The sequence below is a fragment of the Danio rerio genome, chromosome 14 (assembly GCF_052040795.2).
Source record: "Danio rerio strain M-AB ecotype USA chromosome 14, GRCz13ab, whole genome shotgun sequence".
NCBI lineage: Eukaryota > Metazoa > Chordata > Actinopteri > Cypriniformes > Danionidae > Danio > Danio rerio.
The window spans coordinates 57,082,501-57,099,027 of record NC_141034.1 but is presented as its reverse complement, the minus strand read 5'-3'; the positions used below and the strand labels follow the sequence as shown (position 1 = coordinate 57,099,027).

The 16,527-nt window shown below is 35.3% G+C and overlaps 1 protein-coding gene across 1 annotated transcript in view; it reads left to right on the top strand.

Moving 5' to 3' along the window:
- Positions 1–4,972: 4,972 nt before the first annotated feature.
- Positions 4,973–16,527, top strand: part of ddx41 (DEAD (Asp-Glu-Ala-Asp) box polypeptide 41) — a 26,282-nt gene continuing 14,727 nt past the window's right edge. The window contains exons 1-7 of the mRNA NM_001440901.1: positions 4,973–5,134; positions 8,740–8,829; positions 9,403–9,556; positions 13,060–13,134; positions 13,221–13,281; positions 15,562–15,698; positions 15,769–15,841. Of these exons, the coding sequence (NP_001427830.1) occupies positions 5,108–5,134; positions 8,740–8,829; positions 9,403–9,556; positions 13,060–13,134; positions 13,221–13,281; positions 15,562–15,698; positions 15,769–15,841 (617 nt within the window). The 5' untranslated portion in view covers positions 4,973–5,107. The remainder of the gene's footprint in view (positions 5,135–8,739; positions 8,830–9,402; positions 9,557–13,059; positions 13,135–13,220; positions 13,282–15,561; positions 15,699–15,768; positions 15,842–16,527) is intronic.

Here is a 16,527-nt window from a genome sequence, read left to right as displayed (position 1 = left end):
ATGTTCAGGCTGTGTTTTAGTCTTAGAAGATGATGACGTCCATGTGAATTCAAGCAGAGCGATCTGGATCATCAAGCACACGAAATTGAACCGTGCACTTTTTGTCGTACTTTAAAAACGGCAGCGAGACCTTTTAGGATGTACGTAGATCCAACATTGACACTAAAAATGAACAGAAAGGGTGAGTTTTCTACACAGATGAGCTGCGTTTTCTTTGCATGATGCGTAAAACTGACCACGTTATGCTCCGTTTCGTTTCTACTGAAGCTAATGAACATGACTAGTTCTCCAGATCTCCTCCAGATTAGTGATCCTCCGTGTGCCGGTTTGGATGTTTCTCTGTGCTGTGACCACGTCCTCAATGCTGTTGTCTGTAGTTGGCTCTCCAGATGTGCGCCCGTGTTTTGGCCGCATGATGGTTTCAGATTGGTGAGTTTAGATCCAGCCTTCATTCGTTACATCTGCAATCAAGGACTCTTGCTGATGTGGTGCGGCGCTTATCCGTTGCTCTGTATGTCTGTACACATCCCGGTTTAAGAAAATACGAGATGATGTTGGTCTCTGGGTTTGTGCTAGACTAAATCCCCCTTGAAGGATTCTTGAGATGTTTTTGTTTCGTTTTTCTTCCCTTCTCCGACATCTTTGACTCTATCCAGGTTATATTCAGCTAGAAAACATTATCTTAAACATTTGGAATGTAGATTTATACTATACCATCAATGGCCAAGTGTATGTTGGCTTTCTGTTTTATTTTGTTGTTTTTTTATTATAATTATTATTATTATTATTATTCACTTTTGATACTGTGAAGATCTTTCATGCCGAAAGATTAAAACATGACAGTTTTGAAAAAAACAAACAAAAACAAAGCGTAAAGTGTCGTGTTTGATTTTTGAACTTGTGTATGTTGATATCGGATTTTAAGACATTTATTGAACAGAAGAGCGTGTAGATGAGAGAATATCATCAATCGTTTTTAGTCATAAATAACAGTCTTACATTTTAATTCCTTTAGAGGGGAAAGGAGTCATTTAGGTCAGGGATTCCCAAACTTTTTTATTCCGCGACCCACCTAGGCAAGTGATTCAATCTCAAGACCCAGCATGATATTTTAAAATGGAAAAATGGGTTAAACAATGTCTCCATTCAAAGCAGTCAAAAATATATGGTGTGCGGCTTTTTGGATTTTGCGATTTGATATGCACAAAATGAGGCTGGAAGTGCTTTTTGTGGGATGCTGGCTGTAACTGTGGTCATTTTTTTGTTGAAAAAGATCCTCGTCTTTTTTCAGAAGAGAATATGATCAACCTTTGATCAAGCCCCTTGATTATGATCAAGCCCCGTCACATCGCTGTAATGTAATGTGTATTTATATAGCGCATTTATTGTGTATGGCCGTACACCCAAAGCACTTCACAATCATGAGGGGGGGTCTCTCCACACCACCACCAGTGTGCAGCTCCACTTGGATGATGCTCCGGCAGCCACAGGACAACGGCGCCAGTGTGCTCACCACACACCAGCTATTGGTGGAGTGGAGAGACAGTGATGGAGCCAATTCGGTGGAAGGGGATGATTGGGAGGTCATGATCGCAAGGGCCGATAGAGGGACTTTGGCCAGGACACCGGGGTTACACCCCTGCTCTTTCACGAGAAGTGCCATGGGATTTTTAATGACTACAGAGAGTCAGAACCTCAGTTTAACGTCTCATCCGAAAGACGGCGCCCACTGACAGTGTAGTGTCCCCTTCACTTTTACTGGGGCATTAGGACTCACACAGACCACAGGTTGAGCGCCCCCTGCTGGCCTCACTAACACCACTTCCAACAGCAACCTAGTGTTCCCTAGTGGTCTCCCATCCAGATACTGACCAGGCTCAGCCCTGCTTAGCTTCAGTGAGTAACTGGAAATTTAGTAAATTCCACTGCTAGTGTAGTCATAAGAAACTAAATCGCTTTTTGATCAACTACTACAAGCTGGGAAAACGTCAGATAAATATGCCAATGCAATTAACGTTATCGCTGAATAGATCTAATATTTACACATTTGCTTGAGGAAGGAATGATGGGGGTAGTTACAATAATATTACTATTTTCCATAACATCTATGCCCTTCCATAACATTAACAGATAGCACTATAGCTATTTAATGATTAGCAATCTGTCAACGTTGGGATGTAAAAAATATGGGACAACACATAGCTTCAAATGATAGAATACAAAGCAAACATTAGAAAATATTGACAATAAAATAAAAGGTTTAGCCTATTAAAATCAATGGCCTATCCAGAAATTAAATAAATCTATAAAATCTACTTCACCTTTAATTGTATTCGCATATTGATTAAAGTTACTATAGCTATTCAGTGAAGAGCAGCAGATGAATCTCTCATTGTGTTTTGCTTGATAACAGAGGTGTTCATGTAAAAATGCACAGATCTATAATGAAGCATTCCACTACTTTAGTAACTGTTTGTGCTCATTTAAGAGAAAATTAGTAGTGTTTAAAATAAAACACGCAGGACGGAGCAAACAAAACAAAACAAGAAAAAGCACTTTTCCGACGGTCCCTTACTGAGAGCACCGCTCTGCGCGAGCTCTCCCAGCTAAACGCAGATTGCGAGTGCTCAAACGGAGCAGTGCTCGTAATGTCGAGCGAAAAAAAAGAAAAAGACAGCTGTGAAACATCACCAGCTTAGTCTTTTTGAAGGGAAACACACTAGATGTTTTTAGGGTAAGAGGTTTTTGAGTTATTGCCGTCAATCGTACTGGTTTTGATTCACCGCAATGTAAATACAGCTGCAGCTATGTGACCCACCTTTGTTCACTGTGCAACCCACAGTTTGAAAACCCCTGATTTAGATTGTTATTATTCAGTTTAATTCATCTTTATTTGTATAGCGCTTTTACAATGTCGATTGTGTCAAAGCAGCTTAACAGAAGATTATAGTGAATGTGAACAGTGTCAGTTTTCAGTTTTTAAGCTCAGTTCAGTTTAGCTTAGTTCAGTGTGGTTTAATAATCACTGCTGAGAGTCCAAACACTGAAGAGCAAATCAATCCATGCGCAGCTCCACAGATCCCGAACCATATAAGCCAGTGGCGACAGCGGAGAGGAACAAACTTCACCAATTGACGAAAGTGAAGAATAAAAAACCTGGAGAGAAACCAGGCTCAGTTGTGCACAACCATTTCTCCGCTGGCCAAATGTCTTGTGCAGAGCTCCAGTCTAGGTGCTGGAGAATGCTGGACCTCAGTGAAGACTCATCTGTTCCTGGAGCATCACAGGAATCAGTCTCATGCTCTCCACTCCTCCATGACCACCACAGCAGCTGCTCAGGATACGGCCTGGTCCAGGATTATGGAGACCTTGGGATCATCTCGTGTATGCTTTACTAAACAGATAAGTCTTTAATCTAGTGTTGAACTGAGAGTGTGTCTGAGCCTCGGACATTATCAGGAAGGCTATTCCAGTGTTTAGGAGCCATAAATGAGAAGGCTCGACCTCCTTTAGTGCTATTCTTGAAACAAGACACAAAAACTCAAAGTAATAAAAGCATTTTAGCTGTGTGTCTAAAATATTTCTTGTAATTAGAGATGCACGATATGAAACCTTTTAACCTACACCCATTCTGATATACAGCTGAGGTCAGAATTTTTCCCCCCTCCACCCCTTTGAATATTTTTTATTTTTAAATATTTCCCAAATGATGTTGAACAGATTCAGGAAATGTTCACAGTGTGTCTGATTATATTTGTTCTTATGGAGAAAGTCTTTGTTTTATTTCGGCTACAATAAAAGCAGTTTTTATTTTTTTAAACCATTTTAAGGTCAGTTTTATTAGCCCCTTTAAGCGATATACATTTTTTCAATTGTCTAAAGAACAAACCATCACTAAACAATGACTTGCCGAATTACCCTAACCTGCCTAGTTACCCTAATTACCCTAGTGAAGCCTTTAAATGTCACTTTAAGCTGAATACTAGTGTCTTGAAGAATATTTAGTCTAATATTATTTACTGTCATCATGACAGATAAAATAAATCAGTTATTAGAGATGAATTATTAAAACTATTATGATTAGAAATGTGCTGGGAAATCTTCTCTCCGTTAAACAGAAATTGGGGGGAAAATAAACACGGCGAATAATTCAGACTTCAACTGTACAGATAAACATATTTTAATATTAAATGTTCATTTAATCTTCACGCTGCAAAAACATGCTTACATACTTAAGTACAAAACATACTTAAAATACTTACATTTTTTGTCCTGTTTCTAGTCCAAAGGCCTAAAAATTCTTAAATCAATATGAATTTTCTGACAAGCAAACAGTATAGTCTTGTTTTCATAAATATGGAGTCAAAATGAAGCGAGTTTCTCCATAAAACAAGCAAAATAATCCGACAATAAGCTCAGCAAAATGATCTACTGTTACAAAGAAAAACAAGATTATTTTACTGACCTCACTGGCAGATTATTTAGCTTGTTTCAAGGAAAAACTCACTTTATTTTGGCACATTGTTTATAACACAAGGCTTTATTTTGCTGGTCTAGAAAATGCTTCTTGATTAAAGATTTTTTTTAATAACTGGACTAGAAACAAGACGAAAAGAAAAAGAAGTAAAGCATGTTTTGCAGTGTAAAAGTCATAAATTTTAACGGTAAGGATAAATGTGAGAAGTGCATCATTTACTAATTTTAATAGTAGTTTAGAGTGAGTTTGTTTTTTAAACGCGTTATTAACTGGGTTACATAATATGATTAGCGTTCACTTCTGTGCCCTGTATAATCAATAGTGGATGGGTACTGCTAATTTTCTTATTCTGTTTGAAAGTCTAATACATTTAGAACAAAAACAAACATTAAAATATCTGCACAACTCTTCACATTTAGTTGACTTTCTGCCGAATACTGTCAGTTCGTTTGGTTTAGTCCCCTGCGGGCCGCCGTAGTTTACGTACCCCGAACGTCACTTTTCCGCTGCGGTAGCGGTTAGCATGCTGGCTAGTATAAACAATGCTTGACGTCGTTGTGTAATGTGACATTTATTCTTCTAAAATATCATCAATCATTTATCATTTTCAAGACAATCTCGTCGAGCATCATGGAAACGGAAAACCGAGCCAAAAAGGTGAGTTTTGCTAACGTGTAACGTTAAATAGACACATCTTAATCCAGCAGCAGACTCACAAACATTCGTGATCTCTATTATTATATGTTTTTAATAATGATCACAGTGTGTATATCGAATAAAACACTTTTTAGCAGTATTTATAACGAGGTAGATGTGTGGAGTAAGCGAATTACTGTTCATGTTTTCGATTAATTTGATTCTAAACTAAAGTTTACATTGATTGTGTATATATCGCTTTAACGTTAATGTAAATACAAGGGTAACGTTAATTTGTGATGGAAAGAGTGAAACAAATGAAACATTATGAACATTTAGAGGGTTTCTAGTTGTATATAGCTGTGTTTTTGTACCGTATATTAAAAGTAATTATGGTAGTAGTTGGTTTAGGTGTTGGGTAGTGAATAAACATTGCTTTATTGTAAATATAAAGGTACATTAAATGGAAAAGAATGTAAAACAAACATCTATATAAAAAAATCAATACTATGAACATTCAGACAATTTATAGGTCTATAGTTGTGGTTTTTGCTTGTTCTGTAAACTCTTTACTTTAAAATGTAATTTAGTGTTTACATTCACTTTAAGTCGACATTTGGAGGATTAACCTTGATTTTTAGTCATAACAAATAAAATAAAACAACATTTAACCATTTCATGAGAGGTTTTACACAAGTGCTATCAAAGTAGTGTAAAATGAATCGTCTATCATTTTACTCATATACTCTGATAATCTCTTAATTATTTTATCATTTTATTTAAGGTACAATTCACGCTATTAACAAACCATTAACTGTGACTTTCAGTTCAATAAACTCCTTATCAGCTGCATATTATTAATTATTAAGGTAGTAGTTGGTTCAGGTATTGGGTAGTGAATAAACATTGCTTTAGTGTAAATATAAAGGTACTTTAAGATGGAAAAGAGTGTAAAACAAACATCTATATAAAAAACTAATCAATAATATGAACATTCAGACAATTTATAGGTCTATAGTTGTGTTTTTGCTTTGTTCTGTAAACTCCTGTTTACATTTTTAATTTCATTTTTATTTTAAAATGTAATTCAGGGATTTTTCAGTCGTGTTTACATTCACTTTAAGTCGACAATTGGAGGATTAACCCTGATTTTTAGTCACGACAAATAAAATAAAACAACATTTAACCATTTCTTGAGAGGTTTTACACATGTGCTGTCAAAGTAGTGTAAAATGAATATGATCATTTTACTCTAATACTCTATTAATCTCTTAATTATTTTATAATTTTATTTTATGGTACAATTCACGCTATTAACAAACCATTAACTGTGATTTTAGCTTAATAAACTCCTTATCAGCTGCATATTATTAATTATTAAGGTTGTAGTTAGCTTTAAGTAGTGAATAAACATTGCTTTAGTGTAAATATAAAGGTACTTTAAGATGGAAAAGAATGTAAAACAAACATCTATATAAAAAACTAATCAATAATATGAACATTTAGACAATTTATAGCATTATAGTTGTGTTTTTGCTTTGTTCCTGATTACATTTTTCATAGTAAGAAATGTAATTATGAGATTTTTCAGACGTGTTTAAATTCAGTTTAAGACAACATTTGGAGGAATAACCCTGATTTTCAGTCACAACAAATAAAGTAAAACACATTTGACTATATCCAGAGAGGTTTTACACAAGACAATCAGAGTAGAATAAAAGAATAAATAAAAGAATATCACTATTTTACTCAAATAATTAAATTAGTTAGCTCTTATTTTTATCACTCTATTTTAAGATACAATTGTTGTTATTAACCAACCATAAATCATGATGAATTTTATCCCAATAATCTCCCAAATTTCTGCTTATTAATCATTATTGAGGTAGTAATTAGGTTCAGGTATTGGGTAGTGAATAAACATTGCTTTAGTGTAAATATAAAGGTACTTTAAGATGGAAAAGAGTGTAAAACAAACATCTATATAAAAAACTAATCAATAACATGAACATTTAGAGATTTTTCTATGTTTATAGTTGTGTTTTTGGTTTGTTCTGTAAACACTTGATTACATTTTTCATTTAATTTAGCAAGAAACATAATTTAGAGATTTTTTCAAACGACGTTTGAAGGATTAACCCTGATTTTCAGTCATGACAAATAAAATAAAACAACATTTGACCATTTTCTGAGAGGTTTTACACAAATGTTATCAAGATAGAATAAAATGGATGTGATTATTTACTCATATGTAAGTTTATTCATAAACTCTAATAATGAAGTTATCCTAATCATTTTTTATCATTTTATTTTAAGGTACAATTCACACTAATAACAAACCATTAACTGTGACTTTTAGCTCAATATACTCCATATCAGCTGCATATTAATAGTTATTAAGGTAGTAGTTGGTTTAGGTGTTGGGTAGTGAATAAACATTGCTTTAGTGTAAATGTAAAGGCACTTTAAGATGGAAAAGAGTGTAAAACAAACATCTATATAAAAAACTAATCAATAACATGAACATTTAGAGATTTTTTCTATGTTTATAGTTGTGTTTTTGGTTTGTTCTGTAAACTCCTGATTACATTTTTCATTTAATTTAGCGAGAAACATAATTTAGAGATTTTCAGACGTGTTTACATTCACTATAAGACGACATTTGAATGAATAACCCTGATTTTCAGTCATGACAAATAAAATAAAACAACATTTGACCATTTCCTGAGAGGTTTTCACAAATGTTATCAAGATAGAATAAAATGGATGTGATTATTTACTCATGCGTAAGTTTATTCATAAACTCTAATAATGAAGTTATCCTAATCATTTTTTATCATTTTATTTTAAGGTACAATTCACGCTATTAACAAACCATTAACTGTGACTTTTAGCTCAATAAACTCCATATCAGCTGCATATTAATAGTTATTAAGGTAGGAGTTGGTTCAGGTATTGGGTAGTGAATAAACATTGCTTTAGTGTAAATGTAAAGGCACTTTAAGATGGAAAAGAATGTAAAACAAACATCTATATAAAAAACTAATCAATAACATGAACATTCAGACAATTTATAGCTTTATAATTGTGTTTTTGCTTTGTTCTGTAAACTCTTGATTACGTTTTTCATTTTAATCTTAGTTAAAATGTGATTTAGAGATTTTTCAGACGTGTTTAAATTCACTTTAAGACGACATTTGGAGGATTAACCCTGATTTTCAGTCACAACAACAAAACATTTGACGATTTCCTGAGAAGTTTTAAGTGTTTGATTAATATGATCATTTTATTCAGACTCGAATGCGCCAATAAATGCAAATAATTGAGTGTTCAAGTTGTCTCTTAATTATCTTCATCTCTTTACTTTAAGGTACAATTCATGCTATCAACAGCTCAATATTCTCCTAGTTTTCTGCTTATTAACAGTTATAATAGTAGTTGGGTTTAGGTATTTGGTAGAATTAGAGATGTAGAATAAGATCATACTTTATAACTACTAATAAACCGACAGTATCTTAATAGTACACAGATAATCAGTCACTAGTTAAGAGAGAGAATTGGTACTTAAACTAAGTGTGCCTTTTTTAATGTCTGTGTGTATAATGCTGTGTGTTTGTGATCATCAGAGAGTGTACTCGGAGAAGTCTGCTTCTGAGGGATCGGAGGATGATGACTACGTGCCGTATGTTCCTGTCAAGATCAGAAAACAGCAGATGGTAAGAAAGTAGTCCTTATTCAAGTTCATGTTGAGGTTATTGCCATTGAGCTACATCTGTGGACATACAGTGGAACTAAAGGTTGCAGGCCCATGGTGCTACATAAATAAACACAATCATAAATATGAACACAACACTGAACCTAAGAGCTATTTTAAACCAATGCATAACTAACACACAGGAGTGGTAATCTAACTATAATACACATACTATAAATTCTTAACTAAACACACAACAATACAAGTAATTTAACATAACACAGAGTAATATTGTGCAAGATATTGTGTAAAATATTTATAGTTGAAGAAAACGAGTAGTACAACATGAACGTGTGGCACATTCACTGGTAAACATTGTTTTCCTTATTGAGTTCTCTTCTGGTAAGGAGTTTAAGTGTCTGGTGCATATGGAGAGAAGAGGGTTTCTACAGGTGGTTTGTCAAGCCCACTCACCTGTGTGAGGCACACTCAGAAATGCACAGTATTTTAAAGTTATTGTGTGTGAGGATGAGGGAAGAGAATCCTGGTTTTGGGCGCTGGGATTATGGGTAATATTTGTGTGTGTGATGTGCAGCTCCAGAAGGTGATGCGTCTGCGGGGTAAAGGCCTGACGGAGGAGGAGCAGAAGGACAGTGGTGGAGAACAGAAGGATGAGGATGAAGGTCTGGGTCCTCGATCTAATGTCAGCCTGCTGGACCAACATCAGCACCTCAAGGAGAAAGCAGAAGGTCTTTACGCTCTCGCCTGTGCTCAATTGCTTGTTTAATTTCTATGGTAGCAACTGTCAGAAACAAATGTACAACAGTATTACAAGAACCCATGTGTACATCAATAGCAAACTGAGTGTTCACTAAAAATGCTGAATTACTGAATTGTGCTATATGCATCATTTCACAGCATTGAGCGAACACAATTTTGACTAGACACTTTTAAAAATTTGATTTAAAAAACATATTTTTTAATTAGGCTGGCTTGTCAAAGCCAGACTACTGATATGCTATATAAACTTATTATTCTTCTTCTTCTGAGACTAAAAAACAAAACGCATCTCCTCCTAGAGCTTTCAAGCTATTACCACCAAACTCACACCAGACCTCCGAACTATTCTGACTCGGGTTGCTATATCTCCTCTGACTGATCCGACTTTCGGTTTTCCGAAAAACGTCCCGGGACTGTCGGAAAAATCCCATAGACTTAACATTGGACCAAACTTTGTGACCTCGTAACTCTGCGTCAGACTGTCGCACAGACTTCTAACAGGCTCATTTAACTCAGACTATCAAACTGCCAATGACTGATCACCTTTAAACTTTCTAGCCACGCCCTAGCAACCACTTTTGGACCCTAGAAACTGTCCCATAGACTTCCATTCAAAAGACTCTCATTGACTTAACATGGGATCAAACTTTGTGAGCTCATAACTCTGAATCAGACTGTCCTACAGACTAATGGCTGAGGTCATTTAACTCAGACTACCAAACTACCAATAACTGATGAGCTTTAAACTTTCTAGCCACACCCCTAACTACCACATACTGCACCCTAGCAACTGTCCCATAGACTTCCATTACAAAGTCTCTCATTGACTTTACATGGGATCAAACTTTGTAAGCTCATAACTCTCCATCAGACTGTCTTACAGACTAATGGCTGAGCTCATTTAACTCAGTCTAGCCAGCAGCCAATCACTGATGGCCTTTTAACTTTCTAGCCACACCCCTAACTACCACATACTGCACCCTAGCAACTGTCTCGTAGACTTCTATTCAAAAAACTCTTATTGACTTAACATGGGATCAAACTTTGTGAGCTCATAACTCTGCATCAGACTGTCCTACAGACTAATGACTGAGCTCATTTAACTCCAACTACCAATCTGCCAATAACTGATGAGCTTTTAACTTTCTAGCCACACCCCTAACTACCACATACTGCACCCTAGCAACTGGCCTATAGACTGTAATTAGCTGTGCTATCAAATGCTTATAATTCTAACATACTAATGACATGCCAATCATGCTAGCAACATGCTACTCATATGCTAATCATGCTAATGACATGCTAACTCATACTGGAAACATGCTAATGACATGCTAATTTGTACAAGAATCATGCTAGTAACATGCTAATTCATACTAGACTCATGTTAATAACTGGCCAACATGCATATCTTTGCTTAGCAGTGTCCTATTGACTTGGGGGATGGCTCATCTGACTCAGACAACCAATGAGCATGTCAATATGATAATGAAGCTCACAAGCCACGCCCCCAAATTGATTCCATAGACTTCCATTAAAATAGGCCAAGATGCATATCTTTGCATAGCAGTGTCATAGAGACATGGGGGTTGGTTCATTTGACTTAGACAGCCAACCACATTCAAGTGCACTCTGTAACCTCGCCCATAGCAACAAAACAGAGTACCCTAGCAACCATTCATCAACAGCTATATCTCAGCATCAGAACATCGTAGAGACTTGGCGATTGGCTCGTTTGACTCATGCTAGCAAACGGAACTTCCTAAATGCTACACATGCTAGCAGTGATTAGCTACATGCTAATATTGACTAGCCAAGTACTGTAACTTGCTAGAAATGCTTACTAAGTATAAATGTTTTATCAAGCATGTATGTGAGGTTTGCCTAGTAACCAACCAGGGTACCCTAGCAACTGCCTAGCAACCACCCAAATTACCCTAGCAACCGCCTAGCAACCACCTAGCAACACCTTAGCAACCACCCAGCAAACACTTGGGACACCTTAACAACCGCCTAGCAACACCTTAGCAACCACCTAGCAACCACTCATAACACCCTAGCAACTGCCTAGCAACGCCTTAGCAACCACCTAGCAACCACTCAGGACACCCTAGCAACCACCTAGCAACACCTTAGCAACCACCTAGCAACCACTCAAAACACCCTAGCAACCGCCTAGCAACACCTTAGGAACCACCTAGCAACCACTTAGGACACCCTAGCAACCGTCTAGCAACACCTTAGCAACCACCTAGCAACACCTTAGCACATGCTAATTCATGCTAGAATCATGCTAACAACATGCTACTTCATGCTAGAAAAACACTAGTAACATGCTAATTTTACTACAATCATGCTAATAACACAGTAATTCATGCTAGAATTATGCTAGTAACATGCTAAATCGTGCTAGAATCATGCTAATAACATGCTAATCCATGCTAGAATCGTACTAATAAGATGCTAATTCATGCTAATAACTTGCTAATCTATGCTAGAATCATGCTAATAACATGCTACTTATACTTTTTCAAACTGTTTTTAAACTAAATAAACTATTACCAACAGGCTTTGTCAAGCCAGCCTCAAAGTTTGTCTCGACGAACTTTACTGTCTAGTTAAAACTGCATTCTAAATTGTATTATTAAAAATCATAATGATTTATTTTAATATATTGATATTTATATGACTTCTAATTTATTCATTTAAATAGTTCTATAATAAATATGTGTAAATAAACTAACTTATATATATATATATATATATATATATATATATATATATATATATATATATATATATATGGCTCTTCAGTGTTTGAACTCTCAGTAATGATTAAATCACACTGAACTGAGCTAAACTGAACTGAACTGAACTGAACTGAACTTAAACACTAAAACCTGAACCACACTGTTCCAGTTACTATGACCATTTATGTGAAGCTGCTTTAACACAATCTACATTGTAAAAGCGCTATACAAATAAAGCTGAATTGAATTGAATTGAATTGAATATATATATATATATATATATATATATATATATATATATATATATATATATATATATATATATATATATATATATATATATATATATATATATATATATATGTATAATATAATTGCATTTGTCAGGTCAAAGTTGTGTAAATACCTTTGATATAAATAGAAAAAGTCATAGCTAAAATCCATAACTTTCACTGTGAGGAGAAATAAGTTCAATTAGTAACATTTTTTTATAACATATTTTATTTAACCTATGTGTAAAAAAAGGGAATCGTGATGCAAATAAAACCTAGAAATACAAATAAGAGATTTTATTTTGAATATTACATTTTATTATGTGAATGGAATAAATAATTAAGATTATGCATTGTTTATTGGAAATTTGCAGAACTATTTTTAACAACAGTTTTTCATGAGTTATTATTATCATGCATTATTAATTCTCTACTCTTTAATTATTATAGCTCGAAAGGAGTCTGCCAAGGAGAAACAGCTGAAGGAGGAGGAAAAGATTCTGGAGAGTGTGGCTGAAGGCAGAGGTAAATGATCACTGTACTGTTTATGAATTTCTTATATCTGTTGTTAAAAAAATATCATCATAAACCTGCATCGTTATTTTTATCAGCCCTGATGTCTGTGAAGGAAATGGCCAAAGGAATCACATATGAAGATCCAATAAAGACAAGGTGAGTTGACGTATACAGCACTTTCCGGAGCCTGTACCATAATGCTGGCTTAACAAACTCAGGATTATAGGATTAGACTAAACCAAAACAGTGCAGTCATGTTTTGCTGTTATCATGAATCGAATCATCAGCTTTCTATATTAATTCTGGCTTCAATCCTGAGTTCATGAGCATATGCAAATAAAGGCAGGACATCAGCAGCAAACAGCCAATCACAGGCCTCGAAAGAGAAAGATACTGGGATTGACTTTTAAAATATAATATTAAAACATTTTTAAAGAACATAAAATTTAAAAACATTTATATAGCAAGATGAAAGAGGATAGACAAATGAAAAATGATTTATTCAAGCAAGTAAAGTACATATGATAATACATAAATATACAGAGACTCTAAAATATAAGGTCAGATGTAGTCTTTTTCAAGCATTATCTACTTATTTAAGATACAGGTTATTTATATTGCAGCTATCAACATATTTGTATTTATTGACACAAAAAAATGGTTATTAAATTCAAATTATATTACAGATATAACATAATAGATAATCATTTGTTAAAATCAAAATCTTGTAAGTGTTTTACTATACAGCTACTTTAACTTTGAAGCAAGAGAATCTGGGGCAGTGGCTTTATTGTCACTTTGCTCACAGCTGATTTGTTGAATATTGGTTTGTGATCTCTTAACATAGCCTGAACATAACCTGAACATAACCAGAACATAACCTGAACAGAACAACAAAACTTGAACATATCTAGAACATAAACAGAACATAAACAAGAAAATAACCTTAACCTAATCATAGCATAACTAGAACATAACCTGAGCATAATCTGATCATAATCTAAACATAGCCAGAACAAAAGATGAACATAACCAGAACATGACCTGAAAATAATCAAAATATAACAACAAAACTCGAACATATCTAAAACATTAACAGAACATAAACAAGAACATAACCTGAAGTTAATCAGAACATAACTAGAAAATAACTGAGCATAATCTGAACATCGCCAGAAAATAAGAAGAACATAACACAAAGATGAACAAGAAAATCACCTGAACATAATCATAGCATAACTAGAGCTTAACCTGAGAACAATCAGTGATTAATCTGAACATTGCTAGAACATAGCCAGAACATAACCAGGACAAAACCTGAACATAACCTGCACACAATCAAAACATAACAACAAAACTTGAACATATATAGAACATAAACAAGAAAATAACCTGAACTTAATCATAGCATAACTAGAACATAACTGAGCATAATCTGTGCATAATCTAAACATAGCCAGAACATAACAGAAACATGAACAAGAAAATAACTTGAACATAATTAGAGCATAACCTGAGAATATTATGTGCATATTCTGAACATAATCTGAACATGGCCAGAAATTAACCTCAACATAACCAGAACATAACCCGAACATAACCAGAACATAACCAGAACATAACCCGAACATAACCAGAACATAACCAGAACATAACCCGAACATAACCAGAACATAACCCGAACATAACCAGAACATAATCCGAATACAACCTGAACATAACCCGAACATAACCTGAATACAACCCGAACATAACCCGAACATAACCAGAACATAACCAGAACATAACCAGAACATAACCAGAACATAACCAGAACATAACCTGAACACAAGCAGAACATAACCTGAACATAACCTGAACATAACCCGAACATAACCAGAACATAACCAGAACATAACCAGAACATAACCTGAACATAAGCAGAACATAACCTGAACATAACCTGAACATAACCAGAACATAATCAAAACTTAACAATTAAATTTGAACATATCTAGAACACAAACAAGAAAATAACCTGAACTTAATCATTGCATAACTAAAACATAAACTGAGCATAATCTGAACATAGGCAGAACATAACAATAACATAACAATAACATGAACATGAAAATAGCCTGAACATAATCATAGCATAACCTGAGAATAATCTGTGCAGAATCGGAACATAACCTGAACATAAGCAGTATATAAACATAATATAAACAGAAAATAGCATACTGTAGAACAGGTTAGCTGTACAACATAGGTCACTATGGCAACAAAGAGCAAATAAAACCTAGCTACCTTCATCTAAAACCAAAGATGCAGCTTAAACTAAAATATATCTAGTTAGCCAGCTAATCCAGCTTTATGGTACAGGCCCCAATATGTTAAACTCTTTGTGTTTTTATAATAAAACACCATCAAGTGAATCCTGATTTATTTTTCCCTCAGCTGGAATGCTCCTCGGTATATCCTGAGCATGCCGGCGGTACGACATGAGCGTGTGAGGAAGAAATACCACATTCTGGTGGAGGGAGAAGGCATTCCCGCTCCCATCAAGAGCTTCAGAGAGATGAAGTTTCCTCAGGGTAAAGATCCAGCCATCACACCTCTTTTACATTTACATCTTCATGCTAATGATGCTAATGCTTTTTGCAGCCATTCTGAAAGGACTGAAGAAGAAGGGGATCGTTCACCCGACACCCATTCAGATTCAGGGAATACCAACCATGTGAGTCTGTACACCGCTCTTTAGCTTCAGATGATGTTCGGCTTTATTATGCAGAGTCAGGGGGAAACACGCTGTGCTTTTACATTACTGTAACTTATACTATGAATCGTGGTAAATATGTTTATTCATTTGAGTAACCTCATATTGCTGAAAAAAAGTCAGAATTTCTATGAAAAAAAATCTTGCCGGCCACTTTATTAGGTACACCTGTCCATCTGCTGGTTCAAACACATTTCTAATCAGCCAATCACATGGCAGCAGCTCAATGCATTTAGGCATGTAGACATGGTCAAGATGCTGCATTTCAGAGCGAGCATCAGAATGGGGAAGAAAGGGGATTTAAGTGACTCTGACCGTGGCATGGTTGTTGCTGCCAGACGGGCTGCTCTGAGTATTTCAGAAACTGCTGATCTACTGGGATTTTCACGCACAACCATCTCTAGAGTTTACAGAGAATGCTCCGACAAAGAGGAAATATCCAGTGAGCAGCAGTTCTGTGGGCGCAAATGCCTTGTTGATGAGGCCAGAGGTCAGAGGAGAATGGCCAGACTGGCTCCAGCTGATAGAAAGGCAACAGTAACTCAAATAAGCACTCGATACAACCGAGCTCTGCAGAAGAGCATCTCTGAACACACAACACGTCCAACCTTGAGGCGGATGGGCTACAGCAGCAGAAGAGCACACCG